A 26451-nucleotide genomic window follows, 5' to 3' on the forward strand; every position below is an offset into this window, starting at 1 on the left:
TGAATATGATGTTATGCTATTATGTAATCGTCTAACCCAGTGACAAATCACCAGGCAGCAGCCCCCATCGTACATTTCTGACCCCAGTCACCAGGAGAGAACTCACTCCCCCATGTTGTTTTCGTCATCCGTCTCATCCCCCCCCCGAGTTATTGTTTCCTCACTCCCCTCATTTGTTGACTCTGTCCCCTGTCCCAGCTCTCAACCTTTTTCCTTTCTCCAACCATTCACTCTTCCTTGCTGTCACCCTTCATACCCCCCACACACACACACACACACCCCTCCCAATTCCCAGGCAGTTTAACCCCATTATGTCTCAGCTGTTTCCCATTTCCATCCACATCCTTCCACTCTTCCATTACTTTCATGCATTGTCACAGCGTTGTCACAACCTTGCATGCACATTCCCCCGATTCCCTCCTCCTCAAAACCTATTTTCCCCCTGCTCCAACTCCTCACTTTATTTTTTCCAATGACCCCAACCTCCACCTCGACCCCAGGCCTTACCAGGTATGAGCCACAGTGAAGCGTCGCCTCTGTCGGATGCTCTTGTTGACCATGAGCTTGCGGAAGAGTCGCGGGGAGCTTCTCGGCGACAGCTTCGGGGACGTGGCGCCCCTCTTCCCTCCCCCCACGCCCGGCATCTTGGGAGGCTCCAGCTCCAGGTGCATGTGCTCCTTGAACGTCCGGATGCAGGAGTCCATCTCGACGCTCAGCTCATTGGACGACATCTCTGCAGGCCGTGGGTTCAGCTCGGTGAGGCGGACTTAGTTTCTCGGTCAAATTTGGTCCCACCAGTCGGTCATGCACGGCTAAATCCTTCCTTCTCTTGTGTTGTCCAGAAACAGAGAGGAAGTTGTGGTGGTCAAATTGAGGCTAACTCACACACAAATGAACCCAGGCCAGATCACACATACCTCTTCGGTGTTCGTGTATACCCTCCGTCTTCCCCCCTATCCCCCCGTTCTTCAGGGGTTTAGGGATTATCCAGCCGGCAGTCGTGCCCTCTCCCTCTCTTTTCTTTCGGCTCATACACCGTGATTTCCTGATCGTCCTCTGTTCACCAGAGGCTCTCGGTGGAGCTTAACCCACAGCAGGGTCACGCTCAGCTCCTTCCAAGACAGGAGAATTCCTCTTCTCAACACTGCTCCTCTTCCATCGCCCTTCTGGTTCTGCTGTCTGTTAGGTGCACACCCCGGCAGCGCTCTATCACTCCCCGTGTCCCTGTGTCCCTCTGTCTCTCGGACACAGTTGGTTCCTGCTGAACGCACACAACCCAGTACCAGCTCCTCAGCCTCAGTCCATCAAGGCAGCTTGATGTTGGAGGATCTCCCTAATGAAAGATTCAGAAGGGCTGAAAACTGCTCTCTGCCTCCTCCTGTCTTGCTTTCTCTCCATCCATCACTGCTTGACTGAGCCTCCTCTCTCTGCAAACCCCCCCCCACCACCACCTCCTTCCAAAGGCACTCCCGGTGTGGCAGAGAGGGACTCCCACTATGCTGAGCCTCCAGTCAGATTCCCCCTCACTCGCAGAGTCAGAGCAGCGAGCGGAGCACGGCAGAGTGCAGCGCAGCGTGCGAGGCAAATGCTTCACTTGCTGTTTCATTCAGAATATACACAAGGAGCTGAGAGCAGGCACGCAGCGAGCTCAAGCCACGCCTCCCCCTGTCGAGGATTGGCCGGTGGCTGTGGTGACGACAGGCGGGCAGGCCCGGTAACAGGTTGTGAGATTCATTATTTATTTTTTGTTTAGCCGGGATTTGCGGTAATGTTGCTGATGATGTTGTGACCTTTAGTGAGGCAGGAGACTGGTGAGTGCGGGCCAAGAAAAAAAAAAAGGCAATTTGGAGAGGAGATAAAAGCAAACAGCGTAATGGGCAGAAACAGACACCGCTCAAAGGTCAACCGATTCAAATGAACACGCAAGCATGCAACTGTGCCAGTAGATAAAAACATGTGTACTTACTACACAAAGTTTATTCCATCACAATCTAACCAACATCCCCCCTCTCTCTCGCACACACTCAAACTTTCATTCATCCATAATTCTGTCTGAATGGAGACAATCTAACCATGAGATTGCCACAGCATGTGGACACACACACACACAAACACACACAACACACACACACACTCTGCTTTCCTGAGGGATGAAAAGAATACACAAAGAGAGGGGCAATCCGTCGAGAAGGTCGAGAGACTGCAAAGGGAAAATCTCAAAAGGAACATCAGAAGAGTGGGAATGGCAGCGTGACGAGTATTTGAAATGTGAGCATTTGCTCGTCTGCTCTGGGGACCGATTTGTGTTGGTTGTGAGTCACTGACGATTGTGAGCCATCGAAGCATGCAAGCGCTTCCTCGCCACGCGCCCGCCAATAAACCCATTGAAAATAGTCTTTTCCGAGCTTGTACAGTATATAAAAAGGAGGAAACACTTGTAGTGAGACGAGGCGTCATGAGGAGCGTTGTCGGTGGTTTAAAATCAGTCAGTGATGCATGGCGTTCCCTGGCCCTCCTCCACCCCGTCTATCCTAGTTTAGCACAAATAATTAAAGTTTCACTGGCAAACAGACAAAGCAAACACTGAGGTAAAAACTTAGTGACTTGTCCAAGCTGCTTTTAGAGATGCACTGAGCTCCGGAGTCTCAGCCCCCTGATAAAATGTCTGAGTGAGCCCAACTCTCGCTCTTGCTCCAGCTCTTACATCAACCAGTTAACCAACAGGAACCTGGTCTTAAATCAATATTTCACTGGTATTTTAAGGGTGCATTATTAAGACGTTAAAATGCTCCTATACACAGTCTGGAGGAATGTCTGTAGATATTGAGATAAACCAAAAGCTAAGTAAAAAAGAAAATAACTTGCTGGAGGCACTATGAGGATATTCAGGGGATCACAGGAGCGGTAAGGATTTTTCTTCTCGGCATTAGACATCAAGACAGTTCACTAAAAGCAAAAGGTGTTTGTAGCAGGAATTGTCAGAGGAGGGCCAAATCAAGAGGGATTCATCCTCTGGGGAGCATGAACGTCCAAGTAGGCGTTCCCGCCTGTTATAGCCAACATGGTGGACTGACTAACCAACCAGCAGACTTCACCACAGCCATTAGCACAGATAAAGACAACTTCGTATAGAAAAAGACCCAGGAGTCCAAAGGCTTCTGCTAAATATATAATAGGAAAGAAAGTAATAATGACCAGAAATCACCTGTAAACAAAACCCTAGAATATCATCGCTGGCTCTCGCACTTTAGGGAAGTTTCTGCACCAGAAAGGGGGGGATGACAAAAGATGAATGAAAAGGGATAAATGATAAAGGCAGGCAACCAAAGAGATTGAATTTGAGAGTGACTGGGCCATTTCATTAAACTCTGCTTTTCACATCCCTGAGGGCTTAAGTGAAAGCTCATAATACAGAGTCAAAGCACAGATAGAGCGGAGATATAGAGCCTGCAGTCAGGAGCTGGCAGCCCTTCACCGCTGTTACTTGATCTAGTGGACCACGGTATTGAGACCTGTGGGATGGAAACATGTTTTGGAAACAATATTTTTTAGGTATCAGGGCCAGTGAAGGTCCCAAATTATTAAAAGTAAAGTGGGGTTGATAAGTTGTTTCTGAAAAGATTTGCATTGTATTAGTTGAAACCCTTTTTATACCATGTTTTTAGCCTAAATGTCCGCTGTTACCTTCCCCCGAAGCCGTGTTTGCGTGTGGATATCAAAGGACATTCAAGCAAAAGATATGTTGTAAATGACCTTGTTTTGAGTCGGATTTGAATGTCGGGGCTTACGGACACTTGGATGTCACCACAGGAGGGTTTTTAGTTTTTTCTGGGTTTTCTTTTTACGTTTGAAGTATCTGTCACCGTTTACTTCAATTATATTGGATTTGGCTGCAACACTGTTTACCCCTGAAACTCCAGAAGTGTTTTGTGGACTGAAACACTTCACCCACCACCTCCATCGGCACAGTGGTGAGTCGATAATGAGTGAATTTTCATTTTTGGCTGAACTATCCCTTTAATGTCGCACCTCTGGTGACATAAAGAACCTCTCCCTCTTATTCCCTCTTTCACACTCCTGTCGCAGATAAGTGAAAAATAACAGAGCAACGAGGCCCAGAATAACAGACAAGTATTCATCGACTGTGGTTCGAGGAGAAACTGAGAAAGAAAAGACATGAGCACAAAGAGAAAGGAGAAAAGACAAGTTGAAGTATCAAGGAAAAGCAAAAAGGATTGAAGATGTGCATTATTTATCCATATGAGTTATATCTTTGTGATCAATGCAAATATTTACAAAGGATAGGAGCTTCTAGAAAAGGAAAAGAGTGAAAGAAGGCAGCGATACAGCAAATTGCAGACAGGTGGTTTGTGGAGAGTAATACGGTTCGAAGGCGACCTAGTTAATAGAAGAACACCCAGTAAGTGTGACGTCTGCGACAGATTTCTCTCTGGAATGTTTCAGGATACCTCAGCATGAGAACAGTTATCCCATCAAATATCCTCCAAGCCAAAATAGACGGGTCTGTGTATCACGCTAAGTTCACACTCACACACGAGAGGATTGTCAGCAACGCAAACTGACAAACCAGGAGAGCAGCCAAGGTAAATATGACAGATTAAACTAAACTCTCCCAAAGCTGGAGAACAGGACGGCTTGTTACAAAACTGTATAATCATGCAAAATACTGCTTATCCAGGGGCGAGCGGCTGCAGGGGTCAACCCCGCACAGGTCACCAGTCCATCACAGGGGCGACATTTAGAGACAAACGACCATCAACCCTCACATTGACACCAACAGGAAATGTAGGGTCTCAAATTGAACTAAGCTGCATTTCTTTGGGAAGAAGCTGAAGAAATGTGCAAACTCCCCAAAGAGAGAAAGAAAAGGTTTCTAACCCAAAACATGTGAGGTGACGGTGCCAACTGCTGCGCCATCTTGCAAAATCATGTTCAAATATTTGATAAATGTTGACAATTGGGTGTTTTGCTGGAGTTTCCGTGAGCAGCATTTCCCTTCACCATGGACTGGGACTAATGGTACACCAAGACACCCACCGCAAAAATATTTAGATAATTTCAAATGTACTTAGACAAAGTTGGAAAAACTGAAGAGCTAATGAAGAAGTTCAACCTTCATGATTAGCCTAAGTTTACTTTCTGTTGAGGTGTTCCTAAATCATGAGCTGATATTGAAAGTTGCACAACAATAAATAAGTCAGAGGGGGTGTTGAACACTTTCTACACACCCGTCATAGCTGAAGCTGCCGATCCAGAACCAAGCCTGAACACAAACGTAATCTTGATGCATAATTTGTCTGGTTTTGGTCTCCGTGCGTGATGAAATGAAAAATTCAAGATCCAATTTCTGCTCACTTGCTGTGTGGATTACTCACGCCCACACAAAAGCCGTCTGGAACACCAGCAGAGAGGGCAGCGCGAGAGCGACACACCGCACAAAGGAAGTACACGCCGTGCAGACGAGCCCTAATCTGACCGGTGCCGTCCTGACTCAAAGTGAAAAACACATCCAGACAGAGTCTACAATTTAGGATTTGAGAGGAATCCGAAATGACAAATTCCAGGCAAAGTGGGAGATTACATCATTGTGAGTGGGATTCTTTAGTGCGAGGATACTGGAAAGACCTCTTCCACTATAAATTCTTAATATCCTTTCATCAGGCAACTCTGAAATGTTGACAGTGGAACTATAGTGACACCATTATGCAAAGCAACTTTTCATATTTAAAGCGATACGATTCACGTGTACTCCTCTCTCCCGTGTTAGTTTTCAGATTTGAACTTAACGCGCCAAAATCACGTGAATAAGAGACGGAACATTTGTATCTGACCCAATTAGCAGGTTTAGAGAACATGATAATCTCGGCACTCTGAACAAGAATAAGTCATATATCAGGATTACTCTTTTCTCCTGCGTTCACATGACTGCTGGCTCTGTTTAAAAAACAGTTCATGAAGTAAGGCCGAAAGCTGCGGTCCAACTAAATTTAGCCTGACGAAATATTCGGAGCTTATTCTAAGGTAACCAGAAAATGCTGGTTACATGGCAGCGTTGGGTTAATATCTGGATATTGGAGTCCATGAACATGTCCACTGACACTGCACTGGCTGTATTTTAGGCAGTGGCACAAGCCCACCCAAATGCACACAGGCACACAATATCAACAATTAATCTGTGGGTGATTCTGAGCTCTGAGGCAATTGTGTGTATCAGCAGGAAACATAATTGAATCCCAAAATAACTGAGTGCCACCTCCGCCTCCTTCCAAACAGCGGTGGAGCCACTTAAATAAGTACAAGCAGAAAACGAGGGGTAGGAGAGATGATGCTGATGACTTGTGTCACACACTGATAACAGACACATAAACACACACACACACACATCTACGAGCTTCACTGGGGAAGAGAGTGATCAGACTGGAGGTCCTTCAGGAAAGGTTCTGCTGACCCTGACGTTCAGCAGCACTGATGCCTCAAGGGGACGTGGTGTGATGGCTTTTAAAAAGAGAGGAGGGCCGGGAGGAGCAGCATATCGGGGGGGCATGTCTGCCTCTAGCACCAGGGTTACTGACGACTGACACACACCTCACCTTCTGTAAAGTCTGCGGCTGCCTGAGCGGAATGTGCGGCTGCCGATAAACTCGCTGTTAACAGAGAGAAACGGAAGTCAGCATCAGATCCGTTAGAAATAATAATGAAAGTAGGTTTTTCAGATGGAGGAAAACAACATAGAGACTTGAGAACAGCTTTGGAGAGTCTCAGAGATTTTTAGGGGATTTATTTTTTATTCTTCCAACATATGGTGTTTTGATGATGGTGATGAACAGCACAGGTGTTAGATTGGGTTCAGATCAGGTGAATGAAACGACGATTCGGGTCATTTTCACACTCAAACATCCTTAAATCCCTTTCCTGTGATCTGTCACCGATCAGTTTGTGTAAATGTGTTTGTGTGCACAATCCTTCCACTCATTATCACACTGCCCTCTTCAGGTAGAAAAGACACATTGCAGCTATTCACTTCCTGTTTTAATCATTAGATTTTAATTTTATGTTTTCTGCAAACTTGTTTTTTTTTCATTTCCTAAAATAATAGCTTAATATATGGAGCCAACATGTGCAGTATTATTGCCCATAACTACAATTAATCGACAATTCAATTTCTTGATTAGATAATTGATTTTAATAGCATAAAGCATAAGAAATACTTAATTCCCAACAAAGCTCTTGTAGAGTAAGAACACTAGAGACCTCAAGAAGGGATTTAAACAGGGGAGTCAGGGGAAGAAGATTCAAATTAAAGGGTCATGAAAAAGAAGACAGAAAAACATTATTGATATAAAAACCTTTTTTGACAAATATGTGCTTTATGTGCTCTCTTCTTGTAGATTTCAAGAGTTTAGGACGTTGAAATTATTCAAACAATCTGAGAGAGAAACTCAATCTGGTCTTTGCTCAATGTGCTCTTGTAAGAATTGTTGATTTTTGCAGCAGGTCACAGGTTAGAAAAATGGACTTAGATATCGAAAAATGCTCTCCGACATCAACAATAGATAATCTACAAGTCACACAGACACGCACACGTATGTACAGCCCACATATAAACACATATATGTAAGTGTGGCGCAAATAACAGCTAATTAGCAGAAGCCTTTCCGGCAGCCCTTATTCATCTCACTGGATGAAATGAAACACCTGGCAACTCCTATTAAAGTGTTACTCAACTGGTTAGATCTTTATTAACATCACACACACACACACACACACACACACACACACACACACACACACACACACACACACACACACACACACACACACACACACACACACACACACACACACACACACACACAGCAATCTGGACTAATTACCAACTTAAGTAAAAGCCGATCGGAATTTGACACGACTGGACAACTGGCTGCCCGCCAACAACTGGCCACTTGCTGTTTGTGTTTGTGTAACCTGAAACATTCTACCTGTTGCTGTGTGTGTGTCCAGTGTGTGTGTGTGTGTGTGTGTGTGTGTGTGTGTGTGTGTGTGTGTGTGTGTGTGTGTGTGTGTGTGTGAAGTCACGGTGCATAAATAATGTAAGACGGCAGCGTCTCCTTCAAAGGGCTGGATGCAACAGGACAGATCAGCCACTGATGCAGAGAGCCATTCGAATAGGATTTGTGAAGTTGGGTTAATGCTCAGTGTGACTGGGGAAACCCACAGTTTGTAATAGCATAACTTTGTCTCCGATGATTAGACGTTGAAATTGCATTTGATTAACCTTCGAGTGGCAGCTAACTCACTTCAAAGCTCGGAGAAAAAAAGCCGTTACTAATCAGTTCACTGCTGTGCACGAGTTCTTCAGAGGCTGATTCCTGTTTCATTAAAGAGGAAGCTTGTCATTAAATGGCTGATGAATGCCAGAGGTCACATTCGGACAAGGAACAAATAGAACGACAGAACATTATCAACGAAAAGAAGATATGAAATCCTCAGATCCCCAAACTGACCTCACCAGCTGTGTCACATGACTCAAATCACAGCCTGGGTCTCTGGCAGTGCCTTGGATTAGAGAAACTGAAGGAAACCAACAGTCTGCACAGATTTCACTCACTGAACAAGGACAAGATAACACACTGCGATGACCCCAGCACCCAATATTCCTGCAGTGACACCTACTCTTCCTATATTCCTGCATGTCTGAATGAACCCATGTGAGAACGCAGCAGGAAAACGTCAGAGGATTTCAGAGCGACTGAGACTGAGTGAACGCATCTGATCATCTCAATCTTCATATGTGAAAGGAAAACTTCGAGAAATGTTTGGACTCAGTGTTTGGAGCAATTTCCAAAGTTGTCATATCTGAAAACAGCTCTAACGTTTTCCCCTCAGCTTCTCTCACACATGAATTTTTGCTTCCACAAGTGGGCACCGCCTCTGACGCCCTGAGGTGAAGACAATTCCTCTTCACCGCGCCAACTTCTCAAGAAGGAAGTTTGAAACCACGGATGTTCAATCCAAGTGATTTTATTTTATCTGTGGTGATTTTCTACTTTTTACTTCACTGACCATTCAGGATCCACCGGCGTGATGTCTATCCTGGGAGGGGCCCAGAACGGCAGGGAGGTCGGCCTGGCCATGATCTCCTCGTCGGGCGTCCGCGACCTTTCCCCCTGACGCCATGACAACGGGGGAAGCTGCAGGTTGCCGGAGAAACGGCGTCGGCCCCGGCGCAGGTCGACCCCCAGCGTGCAGGACGGAGAAGTGAACGACTCACTGAGGCAGCAGTCTGCAGGCTCTTTGCTGTCCTGAGGGGAGAAAGAGAGGGAGGAGAGAACAGAGACATCACCACATGAGATCATGAAGTTTTAAATATGCATTTAGATTCAAATACTAAAGTAATCGAGGGCATTGCAATAGATTAAGTAGACGACTGCCTACAGCTCCGAGCTGAGAGGGTTCCCCAAGAACAGCTGATTACATTAGTCCACTAAGGGGCGCCACAGGCTCGTTCCTGACGTAAACAGGTGTTAAAGCACAAAGATTCCTCATTCCGCTCAATAGTAAACAACTGATCCAATCCATTTACCCCATTACGTCATATCAGGGTGTGAAAATCAAGTAAACTCTCTGACCAACATCCGAGGATTAAAGCCACTTCAATATTTAAAATATAAATGTATCTGCAGAGTTGTATATATACTATATTAACAGAATTCCCACGGTTTTTTTTTTTCCTATCATCCCTTCTTCCCTCATCCGTCCTCCACTCGTTCCTTGTGCGTCATTTACTGGTTTAATATGTCTTAGCATGCTTTAACATGTGCTGCTGTGTTTATTCCTCGGCTGCAGTCTCATTTACATATGTCTGAAGGGCGAATGAGCAAGAGACTCAGACAGAAGCGGAACATGTGTTTGCATTGTGTAGCATGTGGGTAAGGAAATGAAAACAATGCACGTCTGCATTCAGACACAAGTAAAAGAAAGTTAAACCTCCCACTTCTGAAAGATGGAGCAATGAAAATCGACCCTGAAACCTTCTGCCCGTCTCCGTCACTCTTCTCTGTTTGTTGTCGAATGAGTTTGTGTTCACAGGTTTTCAGTTTGTTTATCAAGCAACTTGTGTATTGGTCGATTTTTTTATTTTAGTTTTATCAATACTATTTTATTTTATTCTGAACAAAAAAATACAACATTTGTGAAAGTGCTTTTATTAATCTTATGGTTTCAGTGATTTCAGTGATTAACAAAGCATCAAAATGACATCATTAAAAACATCAATGAGTCAACTGACAGAAAATGAATCAGAACCATTCTAATAAAAAATAATAATGCATCATATTTTGAGAAAGAAATCAAAGTTTGCCTCAATTACATATTCTCATTTTTTGTCTTGTGTATCAGTAAAAAGAATTTCAAATTAAGAAAATTGTGATGAGCACGTTCACTCTATATTTTATGATGTTGTACATCCAAATAATTATTGCAGATTCTTTGATAATGAAAAATAAAATGTCCAGATGCCACTTGTTTCTGACTAAAGAATTTTGTTCTTTAACTCACATTGTAAAAATAAGAGTCTAGTTGCAGTCAGCAGTGGCTTCAGGTAAACGACCAAATCATTTGACACCTGTAAGAACTCCTTCCAGTAAATACAGCCTCCCACTCCGGGTCCCTCAGCTCCTCTTGGCTCGCTGCCTTCCTCCACCTACTTGTGGCTTCTGTGCATCAACAAACCCGACTACTCGCTGCCAGGGATCGTGATGGAAGCATCACAACCTTGATTCATTGTGAATTTATACTTTCGCTCACTTTTAACTGCGTGGGTCGTGACATGGTCTTCCCTCGGGGCTTCCTGGAGCCCCAAAGTAATTCAGACTGTCGGTGATAATGGAAAACATGAACCCTAACCCCCCTTCACAGAATACTTAGCTTGTATACTGGCCACACCAGTAGTACAGTTACAATTCCTGTATTCAGTTTTTGTGGTTTTGTATTTTTTAGTGGTTTGATGTCCGCCATGTGCAAAGTAGATATTTACTGTGGATGTTTTTATTGTCTCAGTCCAATAGCTGTGTCCACACTGAAAATAGATTTTCCTCTGCGACGATGAAATCAATCAACCAATCAGGTCGGCCTGCAGATGCTTATCTCCAAGTGCTGGTGAGGCAGCTTTCTGTGTCCGGGTTGTAAATTGAGTTGTTTGCTTTCAATACAGATTTATATAAAAGTCTAATGTTCTCCTTTCACTTCTCAGTTTTACTCATCGTATAAAATACGCATTCAAAGATGTTGTGTATTTAGTGAAAAAATACTACATATAAATTAAAGCATAGTTGTGGAAAAACATTAAACTTATACACTAAAGATGATGCACCATTGTGAGAAGTCACAACCTACATCTCCAACAACAATCCTACATTTCCTTAATTCCTCAACACCTGCACCAACCATTAGTGTGTCATGCCCTCTAGTGACCTAAACTTGTACAACACTTTACAAGACTCAACAATAGCCTAAACCAATATGTTCTGATTTGAGACAAATACAAACTTCTATTCTTGTTTTGGCCTGATTTCTATGATAAGATACAATAAAACTTAATAAATATAATAATAAAAAAAACATAATATATGCCTTTCACTGCAGAAATATTGTTTGTTTAGAAATGCTATTGAGTTTGAGTAGCAATGAAGAAAACAGAGCTGAGGGACGGATCGATTCAGCTGCTGATTTTAAGAAGTGTACAAATAAAAACAAATACAAAGAAGTAAATATAACTGTGAAATAAAATTAGGCTAATCTGCAGCGCCCTCTTAAGTCTTAAAAGAGATCAAGAAATAAACCAAAAAAAAGCCTGTAAAGTGCTGCTTTCCGATGGTGATCCGAGATATTCGCCTTGAGAGCTGGACGATCACGAGAAGAGACAGCAGGAGTTTTTCTGCGACAGCTCAGAGAGGCGACGGCCCGGTGGAAAGGCAACGACGAGGAGCGATATGGGAGCGATAAGAACAGCGCTGCAGAGCAGAGAGGATGAATAAAGGAAGGAAGGAGGCTGGCGATGTTAGATAAGAGACGGCGGGAAGAGAAGAGAGAGAAAACACAGTGAAGGACGCGTGTTTAAAGACCAATATCATGTGGCAGTCGTGAGTCTGAACAGATGATGACACTTCAAACTGACAGAAGTGAACCATCGTGATAACAGCTCGCCTCTGTTCAAGGTTAGTGTCGCTGACTTTTCAGGGTTTTAATGAATTTACCTCATGCAGTTGCTCTGGATACATGTAGAACTTAGTTTATCTATTGAGCCACAAAACTTAACAACTCCACAACCCACAAATCATTATTCCCCCAGGTAGCAGAGCATTTCATCGACCGTGAGAAAAAGAAAACCTGAGTGTGAATTGAAAGTAAAAAACAATTCAACTGGTGTGACTCATCAGACGCCATGCTGTGACCAGGTTTTTAATCACGCCTTTCAAAGACGGAGAGGTCCAGGGAGTCATGGATGCATGGATGGTTGCGTCGCTCTAATTATGTTGGTAGAGCAGGTTTAAATCCAATACTGGACAGGAAGTGACTGTAGCAACACGAGCTGAATCGAGTGTTCAGACAGAGAAGATCGTCACCTTGTCTCTTTCCAACTCATTTGATTGCCGGATCCTTGGTGATGAATCAACCCAAATAGGCAGAGTACCAATAGAACAGACGATAGCTGAAAACCAAAACAACAACTCTGCACCCCTTCCTCCAAAAAACACATGTACACAGGGGCGTTGCAATAGGGTGGACAATTGCCTGGGGCCCTGAGCTGAGAGGGGGCCCCTGAGAACAGCCGATTAACATTAGTCCACAGCAGCAGCAACAATTTAGCATGAACCCCTTTTGAATTCAACGACCTGCTATGTGGAGACTGCAACCACACAACGGCCAGAAACCTGAGATCTACGATCGTCTTCCCAGTTTACATTCTTTAAAAAACTAGATTTCAATTCAAAGTGAGTCAGGTCAGGTATGTTGAGTCCATGACGTCTTTTAATCTGAAGAGGTCAAACTACAGATTTGTGAGCTGGCTGACTTAGACATGCAGCAATTCCACCTGAAGAAGTTTTTATTTGTTTATTCGATTGGTAAACCTTGACTAACTGGGCAAAGTAACTGTGGAAAGTTTTGGATTCAAACAAAAGATCTTACTTAAAAGATACAAAAACTACTAAGTCTTTGCTTTTGATACAGAATCTATTGCAATCACCCATTCCTCTCGTGTGCTCGTCCTCCCGTCCTTAGATGACCTTCAGTGGCTCTGACGTCAACTGATCAGCTGCAACATTAAAACCGGTAACTGGCTTTAATGATGTGGCTGATCGCGGTGCGCGCGCGCGTGCGTGTGCATGTGTGCGTGTGTGCGCGTGTGCGTGTGCGTGTGTGTGGGATGCGTCAGGTTCAGACGTCCATTAGCAGCACAACCCTCATGGCCTCTTCCTGGGGAACACAAAGTACTGAAACTCTTGACATATTCATTTGCTTTATTACTCTCCATCTCTCTCTCACACTCACACACACACACACACACACAGAAATTCTTGTACTTTTATCTTAGTGAGGACACTCATTGGTATAATTCATTTTCCAGCCGTTCACCCGAACCTGAACCTAATTCTAACCCTCAAACAAGCCTTTGAAAAAGTGTCCAAATGAGAACAATGTCTGTTGACCTTCCTTTGCACTTGGTCCCAAGGCCGGAGCTGCTGCACGAGATTGACAAAGATACGACAATGTACCTTTGCGGCCTTGTCAAAAATATATTCATATCAGATCGTACAACACATGTCTGTCGCAGCCTTTTGAGAATGTCCTCACCAGAGAAATGTCAGGAACCTTCTGCTCTCGCATAATTAATGACCGTCCTCTACAGAAAAACAAACAGCGCAGGTTAAAGTCCTCCGTGTTTACAAGAAGAAACAAAGCGAGAGGCAGCCATTATACCACAAAGTCCTTGGGAGGACACAGGAGACTGGCTTTTGTGTTCCGTCTCCTATAAATAGTTGTTTTATTTTTTACCATGAAGGTGAATCTTTCTAGCAGAGGTTTAGGGCTGCTACCTGAAAGTCAGAGCCCTTCTTAGTCATGTTGGGTCCCCTGCTGAGTGAGCTCTCCCCGCTAGCATCGCTCTGCTGCGTCACGTCGTTCTCTTCCCTCAGTGCAGATCTCTGCAGGGGGCACAGGCAGGTGTGAAGCTGGACCAGGTGAGAACCACAGGAGTGAGAGTAGCTCCCAGCAACTTAACATGATAGAGTCTCTGGCTGTTTGAAATCCGTGTGGAACGGGGAGACCATTTCTCAATCGGCTGTAACCTATAATAGTTATAGGCAATTCTATCAGCTGACATACAGTATACACAAACTGTATATCACACATGTCCCATCTTGTTTAGCGTATCCCCCCCCATTTCTCAGCCTCCCCCACTGACTCTCAAATCCCTCTGTACTCTTGCCATTTTGACACCGAGGCAACGAAACACCGGGGAGGAAATGAAGAGATGAGCTGAGAAAACAACACCTGCTTGCCATCAGTTACACAGAGGGGGAGGAGAGCGAGGAGGAGGACAGCTGGAGCAGGGCATGAGGGGGAGGACTTGCAGAATGGGGAGAGTAAAGAAAGAAGGAAAGTGAGAGGAGCGGGGGGAGAGCTGGAGAGAATGAAAGTGGGATGAGTGAGAGCGACTGGGGGAGCACGTGAAGGAGACTGATTAGTAGCGTATGAAATGAGACGTGTTCACCTATAGGCGAGTCCAGCTTCCAGCAAAGTGCATCGTATAATGTACATACTGAACATTTTGTACTAGGAGAGAAACACCCACCTGTAAATACAGAGAAAACATGTTAATGTTAAACTATTCAGCATAAAAAGTGGAACAACACAATAACTGGATTCACGAAATGTTTTCATGCAATAAACAAAGCTGGTGTCTTTAAATAAAAGGCCATTTCAGGACTAATGACTCCGTTCTGTTCAATTTATAGGCGGCTAAACGTGATGAAATATTCCCCCGAGGTTGACAGAAGAACAGGATATTAATAAAACTGTTTGGTGAATTATTATCTCTCCTCTCCTTCTTTCTTCGTCGTCATCCTCCTTCTCTTCATCGCTGTGAAATAGCCCGATCCCTGTGTCTCAGGACGAGATAAAATAAATTGCCTACTTTCCCTCTCTCCGGCGAAACACGTGACGTGTGATAAATTTAGTTTGTCGGAGGGTTAAGCACAAAAAGACGTTTGGTGTAATTTGCCAAAGGCCGTGTTGAAGAGATTTCAGCTTCGTTTGTTTAGTGTGTGTGTGTGTGTGTGTGTGTGTGTGTGTGTGTGTGTGTGTGTGTGTGTGTGTGTGTGTGTGTGTGTGTGTGTGTGTGTGTGTGTGTGTGTGTGTGTGTGTGGGCAGTCTATTGGAGATGGAATAAAGGATGAGAAACAGATTGTGATCCAGCTGGAACTCATGCTGTTCATGTTTTGTGTTTCTAAGAATGATCCCCCCCAGAACAAGCTATTTATATTGTTTTATTCCACCAATGTTAGAGTTTACTCCATAACAGCATTAACATTTTACAGATTAATAAATAAAGCTTAAGCCTAATCCGGACATTGATGAAGAAGATTCTGCCTCCTTCTCTCCTACTTATATTTACCACTAAAATCCAGTTACACATATTAAGCAGTTATTAAGTCGAGCTCAGTCAGTCAGTTAGTTGTTTGAGAAATCAACAGAATGTTCATTAATAAAGTGGCAACTTTGATAAATCATCGTTTGTTGAAGAATAGTTTTCACAACAATTAATCCAAACTATAATGGTTATAGCTGAATGTTATAATTATATATTTTTTTCATTTTGCAGTGCGAGTTGGACAAAACAAGCTGTTTAAATATTTTTTTTAATCTGGCTCTGGGAACATTTATCACCATTTTCTGGCACTTTGTAGAAAGAAGGAATTGATAATTGAAGAAAACTATCTACATCAGCTATTACTGAAATATGGAAGCAATCTTATAGAACAATAATTCAATTGAATCAATAAATATTGACATAGAAATTCTAGTCATTAACATGACTAACTGAATAAGTTTTGAAAATGGTTTTAAAACCATCTGACCAAGTTAACCTCAGACTTTGAAAGGGGGTAGAAAACTGGATGTTATAAAGATTTGCAAAAAAATAACAAATTACAGAAGAGACACTTTTACAGCCACCGTTAGAGTGAAGTTTTGAAAAAGTTTGAATTGTTGACAAAATGAAATGTCGGAGGAAAGGTAAGAAAGTCCAGCATCTCGACCACCGTTAGTGAAAGAAAAGGGTTTGAGATGCTATTTTCCGAGTGCAACATAACAAGAGGACATGCAAAGAATGACAAAGTGGAGCCGATACCGGAGTGACAGGAGCAGTGCCAGAGGTCACGGGAGAGAAGGGACGGGTTACTGTTGCTGTGGTAACCAGCATCCCTCATCCTGAACGACCACTAAAGACACAGATAAGGAGGGCGGAGGAAGATTAACAGTGTTTGTTGAGACAAATATACACACACAGCGGAGAGACGTGATGAACAGTCGATAACATTAAAGAGAGAAAGCGGTGAATTAAAAAAAAAACCAGGCCAGAGTGGAGATGATGGGAAGAAGATGGGATTGTTCAAGTGTTGCTGTCGTCGCTGGCTAAGATTCAACGCTCAGCCTCCAAGCTCTCTAATTGGAGAATGAACAGCTGTTGGGTCTGACCCCCGCTCGCTACAAGCTCAACTGCCAGAGAGGGAGAGACGGAGGGCGAGTGAGCTGTAGAACGACAGAGGAAGAGACGGCGAGCTCAAAGAAGAGAGAGAACTGACAGAGAGACACAGTAAGAGAGACGAAGAGTCGGAGGGGAGGAAGGAAAACTAAAAAAATAACAGAAGACATCAGGAAAACATCTGTAATTTCAAAAGGAGCATGTCACTACCACCAGGACAACACTGTGTGTCAGTGCCTTCCAAAACTGTTGCATCATTACAAGCAGGATCAGGTTCTCTCAGGTTCAGTCACAAACACTAGAACGATTTCAGGGAATAGCATTTATCATGTACTTTCTGAGGTTCGATTATTAGATCAACACCACTCTCACGTCTCCGCCTTTGATTTTGGAGCTGGACAAAGGACTTGGGGTAGTTAACTTTAGCGTGAAGACTGGAAGCAAGAGGCAAAGTCCTGCACTTGATGTCATGTATCTGTGACTTCACTGAGACTTAAGGTCGTAAAATACTCTGCACACAAGAGGTAACAAATAGAAACCTTAAACTGTGATTCTATGTTTGAATTATACAAAGTCCAACGTGTTAATTAGCGAGTTTAAAGGTGGTTTAGGTGACTTTGTACCCGTTTCCAGTCTTTGTGCTAAGCTAGGCTAACCACCTCACAGTTTCAGATCTGTATTGATATGAGACTATAACTTTTAGATTAGAAGATTAGAATCATCGCTAAAAGAAATGAATATCAACTGTGAGTGAAGTGAAAGCTCGTGCGAATGCAATGAGCAGCAGACTGGATGGGCCTATGGAGATATGTCATGAAAACGCACTCGGCATGAGGCGTTTTTAGACATGAACGGCAGAAAATGTCAGGAAAATTGGGTCAGGACATTTTCCAGAGTTTGCCTTTCGCATACGAGGAACGTAGCCGGAGATTGTCCGAGTCGGACGCGTTAACAATAACAGGAAAATGACTGGAACAGTCAGTATAGGCTCTAGTACGCAGGAAGCAGGACAAGACGTATAAATTCTGCTGCAGAAATCACATATTTGTTTACAACACATCGACACCGGCATCTGCCCTGAAGCTCCTGAATCTCATTGTCTTTCCAAGTTGACATTTTCATCTGCATCTTCTATGTGTAGGGCTCCTCTTCCTCTTCTTCATCCTAAGATATTTGTAGTTTCCCTGCTGTATTCTCACATGGGCTCAATCAGACAGTTTCAGGACATTTTACTGGGGCACTGGCAGGAGAAGTTAAAAAAAAAAAAAGTCTGGAGCAAATGTCTCAGACATATTTGTTCTCACACACTGCGCACTGAATTTCAGTGCATGTCTGGAAGTGGGTATGAATATGCAGAGTCACATATAACGGTGACATGAGTTCAAGCCCTCTCAGAGACGAGCGCTGGAGAGCTTCCACACACACACACACACTCACATACAGACGTGAAGGATCAGAGCTAATCAGATCAGCGGCGGTTAGCTGTGATCTGCATGGGAATGGGGCCATTAGGTCCAGAAGGCACATTATTGTATCTGTCCACCAAGCCCCCACAGTCCAATAACACATACACACACAAGCCACAAGACAGACGGGAGTCACACACCCTCATATGATTGTATAGAAATCCAAAGTTAATCCCTAATCACCTGCTAATAGACCCTTAACCATACACAAATACAACGCAGCAGAGTAATCCATTCCAATCCGAGCGTCGGCTTCACGACGGGACAAATCATTGACACGAGCGCCGGCTGGCTTGTGTGCACACACTTCCACCACTCCAATCTAATCCCAGCTAAGCATCGCCAGCTAAACCAAATCCCGACTGTTAGAGCTGAAATCCAATAACAATGTCCTACCTCAGCACACTTAACCTCATTGATTCAGGAAACACTTATGGCTTTCACTGAAACACTAAGTGTAAATACACAGGCTTGCGCTTCTTGTGCATGGACAAAGGCATACAAGTGAGCAGGTTACACAAAAAGCCATAATTCCTAGTTTTCTCACTTATTAAAACCATTCAGATGAACGCAACATGTTAAGGGTCCTAACTAACACCATTTAACCATCCATTTCCTGCTTAATCTTTAGGAGGTCAAGGAGAGCTGGAGATGAGCCCAGCTGAGACAAGGCGAGAGGCAGGGTAAGGTGTCGGTCAATCTGATCGTCCTCACTTACGACTACGGGCGATTTAGGGTCGCCAATAAACCTCACCTGCACGTCTTAGTTGCAGGAGAGGTGGCATGTTCCAAATGTTACACAGAACACAAAACCAGCACAGCAGGTTAGAAGGCAGAAAAGAACGCCCAGTGACTGAACATCCAAAATGGACGTTTCCACTTCCTCCCAATGTAGGAAAATATCTGGGATACAGGTGCTGCCATCATCGTCATTTGCAGCCAGAGTCTGGACACTAGTGATTGTGGAGTGGAGCCTCGTTATTAAGATCCCCCAGATAGATTCTAATCGCAAATCACTCGTCGTTGGTTTAGAGGTGTTGGTTGGCAAACTTTGGACCCATTGCTTCCAGTCTATATTCTAAAGTCTAAGTTAGCCATTACTTCACTGAACACACAGATCTATGCGTCTAGCTCTCGGACTCTCTGCAAATGAGTGGATTTCCTCAGATGTTGAACTATTCCTTTAAAGTGCACTTGACAGCCCATTTGTAAGCGCTTTTAAAGATCATCTTTATCAGGAAATGCACGTGCACATTCCGTGTTGATCTGCACCGATAGAAAGTTCAAAAGTCCTGACACCACTGGTCCCTGCACCTCCCTTCTCTCTTTGTCTAATGAGAGAGTGAAAGTGTGTAATCCATGACAGTTCCTCCTGGAGCTGCTAAGAAATCGGAGGCAAGTAAACAGCGGCAGGTTCAGAATCTGGTGCCAAAGCTTTTTGTGAAAAGTCTCTCTTGTGATGAAAACAAACCCAATACAACTGTTGAATAGTTTGGGGCTCTGCGGGGAAATATCCATATCCAAACATTTTCAGATCCATCTTGTAGCTAAATCCATCCTCCGCCTCCAACCAAGCCATAACGACATTTGTTCTCTAAAGTCACTGCTACAATCATGGTCATTATCACCTCTAAAATTGGGCCTTGGCACAGTAATGTGTTCTACTGAGTGCCATTAACATATTGAGAAAATTCTAATAAACTAAACACACACACACACACACACACACACACACACACACACACACACACACACACACACACACACACACACACACACACACACACACACACACACACACACACACACACACACACACACACACACACACACACAATGGAATTCATATAAATCGATCCTGTGGTGTTGCAGAAACAGACATTGATGTGGAAGACCAGAGCATGAGACACCCATAACTGTGGGATGTGTTGATTTGCTGAGTGCCGTCCATCAGCTGAGGAGCCGCTCTAGGAACAGCCTGACCTTCTGTTTTTGGGGTTTTGGTTTCTGATCTAGCTGTTGAAAAAACACGCCAGTGAGTCACTGCACTGTGCTGGATGTATTTTTGGCGAAATTCTGAAAGCTTAACAACAGCACATCCCCAAGAAAAGAGCAAGGTTAGAAGTTAGAGAAGTAGAAAGGGAGTGAACAAGACACGGAGCAGAAGGAAATTAAAGGAGAAAGATACATTTTTCAAAGTGAAAAATGTTCAAACCGGAGAAAGAAGAGAGAACTGGAGAAGGACTGACTAATGCACACCCACACTTTTAAGCTCTGGACTATTTGAGTGATGGTTCCAAACACCCACAGCAGCCGTGAGGTGCACCTGCATGCTACCGTCCATACAAGTGTTGCAGACATTAGCTTCCCCAACCCTGACTCCTACAAATGAGTGTAATTGATTTACAAAAACAAATTACATTCGGAGCAGATGCGGATGAAGAAACAGGGATTTGTTTAGTCTCCTCGGTCGCAAAGTGTTTGCTCATTCTGGGAACTGTTGTGATTTGGCGAGACACAAATAGAATAGAATAGAATTGAATGAAGAGGAGTAGATCAGCAGGTTTAGAAATCTATAGTTTGATGTTACTCTTGAATTTGCTGGGACGGATTGTGACAATTTAAAATGCGACCATCAGTCAGTTCCTCACTTCTCACAGGAGAACGCACCAAAGTCACATAGAGCAACAACCGACGTTCAGGGTGAGGTGTGGGAATGAAAGAGGAAATATTCTCCCTATTTCAAGTCAGCGTTCCCTAAAAGTAATTTAGAAAGTGCTATTATATTAAAAAATGTTACTTTACGACACAGGTGCAGGATACATAGTGCTGGCATCACATAGTTTATAGAGGACCTTTTGAGCCAGAATGTGCAAAGATCAAAAACAGAAGCATGCGGCGAGAGGAACAGACCAAAGAGAAACTTTGTGCAAGAGAGACACAATGGTGGAGGAGGAGGAGGAGGAAGAAGAGGAGGAGGAGGGGGAGGAGGAGGAGGAGGAGGAGAGCCGGGCAAACGAGCTGTCAAAACACAGGGAGACTGAGAGGAAGGATAGTGCATCATGATGAGAAGTATACGATTCTATATTCCATATCCACTGTGTATAAGAAGAACGTGTTGCACTTTCCTTTGTGCTGCTGGTTACACTGGAAACAACCTAAATTGTGCTTATTTTAACACTTAAACGCCTCATTACTGTCCCAGCTCCAAAACAACCTGTCTCTCTCTCTCACTCTGGGAGCTTCAGTGTTTATATCTCAATCTCACAATCTGTGACTGTGGCACTGGCACTAAAATAAATGGATAACTAATGAAACCCATCTGCAGTAATGATGTGTGCTGTCAAAGCGTCCTTGATAGATGTCTGCTACATGCAGCCTGTTGTGTAATTAGTGAGAGGACTTACATTGTTGGGAGACACCGTGAGAACACTCCTGCTCTTCCTCATCTTTCCTCCAGTATCTCCCTCGCTGTCGGACCACCACAGCTTCACACCTGGAAAAGACAAACATGGGAAGGGATTCATTTGTGTTTTTAGACAGACACACTAATGTTGAGATTTAAAAACGGCACTTTATTAATGTTAGACCAGAAAATACACAATTTTTAACCTCATTCTGCAATCCTTCCATTGTTTTTGTCCCACAATCACACAAACGACACAAATAACATAAAACAGTTCACATCATGTCATTCTGGTTTGTGTTTCTATGAGAAAAACTTGAGCAAAGCAGTCAAAAAAAACAACAACAGCCGTGCCCAGAATATTGCTCCATTGAGAGACATTTAGTAAGAGATACATCAACATGATGACGCTGCTGCACGGCACGCTGAAATCCCCCATGATGCACCCCTGTGTGATAATGTGGAATATATTCTTAAAGGCCACATAAAAATAACAGACTGGGAGAAAGTGGGCGAGCTATCCGGGTAAAATGATCATTCCAATGATGAACTCTTTTTTCTTTCATGTTGCTTATGACTCCCCAGAGCAAAAGATGGTTGACACGATATATACATATATGGTGATCAAGTACATTCCAATAATTTAATAATATACCAGATTCCCTCCTGGTGCAACAGCAGCTGATCATGTAGAAGCAGCAGAGGATGACAGCTTCAACATTAAGACAGTATGTGACAATATGTGAACGTTAAGAAACCCACTGAAGCTGTTTGAACTGAGTCAGCCATCATGAATCAGACAAATTAATATTTAATAGAAAAAGCCCTGCCATTTATCATCCTGTTGTTTTTGCTAATAGTCTCAAAGCACAGTGAGCAAACACAAGTCATTTTAAATATGTTATGTAATAAGATTACACAACCTTACTTTAAATATACAGCTAATACTTTGAAGTTGTCACAACGTATTTGGTCGAATATAGTCAACATAGTGTGTGTGTGTGTGTGTGTGTGTGTGTGTGTGTGTGTGTCCAAACAACAACAAACCAAACAGCAATTTGTATTGTGAATCAGACCATCTCCCTCACACCCAACACGTGTCCCCTTCGTTTTCATCTGTTTTCAAACAGCATTTCCAATCTCACAAATGTTCTCTTTCTCTTTTTTGTTCTCTTTCTTGCCTTAATTGGCAAATTATACTTTTTTCTAATTGTTGAAATTTTTTCCCCTCCAAAACACGTGCTAATGAAACAGCGGGCTAATGAGACCTGACGCAGTCTTAATGGTTCAGCACACTTTAATTCCCCCACATGCTAATCATTCCAAAGACAAGATTCACTCAGAAGACACAGTCTCTCTCTAATGAGCCAATTCAAGTCGTTAAAAAGGCCCTGAGAACTCGCATGATCCCCCAGTGACCCCGGATGGTTTCTATTTTCTCCTCCCAATAAATGGAGGGAGGTGAGTGGCAGAAGTGAAGAGCGAGGGGCCTGATGGGAAATGGAGATGAAGAAGAACTGTGAATAGGATTGTTTTGGCAATAATGTGCAATATTAGATGAGAAGGGGATTCTGAGAAAGAGATGAAAATAGAGATGGAGAATGAAAAAGACAGCAGTTCAAATAGGATTTATTGAAATAAAGACGAAAAGGCCGGGTAAAGAAAAATAAGATGAGGCCCTTCAGTTGAAAGAATATAGTCGTTTGACCTTTTTTCTAAATAATTCAGTCGCTTGCCAAAAGTTAAGTACGATTTATAAATGGTCCATGTCACTTTCATTTCTGAAAATGTATAGCGGTTAGAAAATCCTCCTTCCAGCATCTCTGGAGCCAATCATCAAAATAAACATTTGGTTGCTTGAGGTTCAGGGGATCTTTGACCTTAAATAGTCTCGCAAATAACCACTAAGTAGAAACCTGTCATTTTAACAGTTTTTCTACCGATTAAATAAGAAACAGACACTAATGGAAGAGGCGTTTGCAAAAGCTCTTTCACCTACATAGTGTGAATAAGTCTTCAGGTGCTTTCAGGTCGTAAGCAATTGCCTGTCAACAGCATTTTGTAGAGCACAGGCTGCTGAAATCCCCCAAGTCACAGCTCAAGAGCAGGTGGTGGCTTAAAATAGAGGAAATAATCATATAGAGTGAATATAGAAGATTGATAACCTGCATTATAGCTGTTTATTTTACTAGAGTGGATGGTCATGTTGCTTCAATAACGTTAGTCTCCTCTGACCTGATTGTTCTGTGCTGGTAAAGAGGTTAATCTTCAATTAAACTCAGATACAAGTAAAAATCGTCTCCAGTATCACTTTCCTTGTTGTGGTTCCTGTGGTTGCCATGGTCACATGGGAAAAACAAACTGAACCATCATCAACAACAAATGCAACATGACCCTGTCCTACATCTCTTACTGACCTCACACTGAAAACTGAGTGTCTGAGAGTAGGTTTTCAAACATGTTGTATGAAGCTGCATGCAGAGAGGCTACACTGCCATTTGAGATGCCATGTGTTTCCTGTTACATGATCAGCAATCAAGTGGTGATAGACGGGTCACGGCCTTGAAGCAGATGGACATCATTCAGCTTGAGCAGGCAGGACAACGTGGAAGCCAAGAGGACGCATCACTATTACATAAAATGTCCAAAGAACAAGCATTTGGCCAGAGTTATTTCTGACTTTCTACAAGCGTCCAGTCCTACTCAGCAGCTTCAACAGATAGTAAATGTTCATTTAATTCTACTTCCACCGGGTTCTCTGTCTAACTTTTATAGCAAAGACGAAAGGTAACATCGACTGTTGGCAGCGATCAGAAATGTTTCTCACAGGGTAACTTCTCGGATAACTCAAGGGCATGTGTACAAACTGTCTACAGTCAGAGAAAAGTTGCTGATCGGGGAATAAATATGGTTCAAACATAAAAATCTTGAAGGAAGCTCAATTCTGTTTTTCCTAACCTCACTTTCTTTAAGCCTAAGTTAGCATATCTGCAAAATAGTCATTTGTTCAAATGCAATTTTTGAATTACTATATTTTAAGAGGTTACTTTGGTTCGGGATCAGGAAAAACAAACACCAAACTTCTTTCCATTCCAACAACACCAGGATTTAGGCTAGAAGATCTTTCACAACATTTAGTTTGATAACAGTCGAGCTCATTAAGACGAGTGCTTAAGTGACATTAATTTGTTGAACAAAAAAATGTGTTGAGTATAAATTTCAGAGAGGAAGTGATCAGTGGTAAATCTTCTCTGTGGGGACGACAATCAGTTCCAGTTATCACCATTAGCAGATAATTAGCGGTTACAGAGGAAATTTGTGTTTCGGGCAGATTCGAAAATTGTAATCGGCAGCACAGATGTTGAAGGCAGCTTATGAACACAGATTAGCGCTGTAACCTCCAGTGATGAAGCACAATGCTAACGAGGAGTATGAACAGTGTGTGTGTGTGTGTGTGTGTGTGTGTGTGTGTGTGTGTGTGTGTGTGTGTGTGTGTTTTCAGCCTAATTAGCATTACTTTTGCCTAATTAACAATATTAGAGCAGACAGGTGTGAAGATAGAAGGTGAGCAAAAAGTACAAAACCGTGTTGACAAAACCCAGGCATGCATGTTCCCTGTATGAAACAATAAAGATATGACCAAGCATAAAGTGTGTGTTTTATGAAAATAACTCTCACAATGAACAACTACATTGATGAGTAACACAGTCTTTTCTAAATCTCTGCACACTTTCCTCTAACTCACATTTTATTGAACAGAAAGAGCATCTCAGAATATACAACATGACAAACCTTGAACCGGAGAGACTACAACAGTAAAAGTCCATGTTAGCTTTCACTCCTGTCAGCTGAGAATAGAAATACGAGTCAGGGTAAGCGTGTGTGTCCAGGCTGGTGATGGTGGAGTACAGGTGCAGGAAGGTTTTCTTGAAACAAGTTGAGCCCCTTTAAAGGAGACATACTCTGCTCATATTCAGGTTCATAACTTTGATTAGGGGTCTAACTTTACATGCTCTAATGTTCAGAAAACACATCTTTCCTCAGACAGTCCATTGCTGCAGCTCCTCTTTTCAGCCTCTGTCAGAAACGCTCGGTTGCAGCTCCTGATACTGGATAAAGATCAGTGTGCTCTGATAGTTTTTCTACGGTTTCCAAGCTGAACAAACATGTTTGCTCGAAACAATGTGTGACAGGCTTCAAGGTATTTCCCCCCTTGTTTGATGGCTGTGTCAGAGGGGTTGCCATGTGTGAATAAACCCCACCTTATTAAAAAGTGCACACAATGGATTCTAAGGTTGCAAATGAGGCAGTGGCTGCTTGGTGTTCACAATTCAGTTCTAGTTGTTAGAAGCAACTATTAGAGACGGCAAAAGCAAAGGTTTTAACATCAAGTATATATTAGAGTTTTAAACACATATTTAAACCCGTGTCGTCGACCCCTGAGAGTCACAAGAACACCAGGAATGGCTTTCTCAGCTGTTATAGTTGCAAAACTTGCGTATCACAAGCGTGCAATGCCCCATTTGCGACCTTGTTCTTCAGGTTGAACGCAGCCCGGCTTCGTTAGGAGACAGACTAGCTGTGTTTTTCTGTCGGGTAGAGGATCTCCATTTACCCACTTTACAGACTTAGGGATTTTTAAAAGGTTCAGTGTGTAGAATTTGAATACTCTTCACTTCACCCTCACCTTCAAAACATGAGAGAGAACCTGTGGTAGCTTCAGTTGTCGTGAAAACTCAAAAGGTGTTTAGTTTGTCCAGTTGAGGCTGCTGTAAAAAACAGGGCGGATAAGA

The 26451-nt window shown here is 43.1% G+C and overlaps 1 protein-coding gene across 2 annotated transcripts in view; it reads right to left on the reverse strand.

Annotated features, from left to right (window-relative positions):
• pde4ba (phosphodiesterase 4B, cAMP-specific a) overlaps positions 1 to 26451 on the reverse strand; it is a 149715-nt gene that overhangs the window by 109685 nt on the left and 13579 nt on the right. Inside the window, exons 2-3 of one of the 2 annotated variants that reach the window (XM_035175942.2) lie at positions 21660 to 21748; positions 9085 to 9323 (exon numbers count right to left, since the gene is read on the reverse strand). In XM_035175942.2, coding sequence (XP_035031833.1) covers positions 9085 to 9323; positions 21660 to 21701 — 281 coding nt within the window. In that variant the 5' untranslated portion in view covers positions 21702 to 21748. Of the gene's footprint in view, positions 1 to 507; positions 829 to 917; positions 1595 to 9084; positions 9324 to 21659; positions 21749 to 26451 lie in introns of those variants that run through there. The other variant, XM_035175943.2, reaches the window with a different exon arrangement.

The sequence above is a fragment of the Hippoglossus stenolepis genome, chromosome 14 (genome assembly GCF_022539355.2).
Source record: "Hippoglossus stenolepis isolate QCI-W04-F060 chromosome 14, HSTE1.2, whole genome shotgun sequence".
Taxonomy (NCBI): domain Eukaryota; kingdom Metazoa; phylum Chordata; class Actinopteri; order Pleuronectiformes; family Pleuronectidae; genus Hippoglossus; species Hippoglossus stenolepis.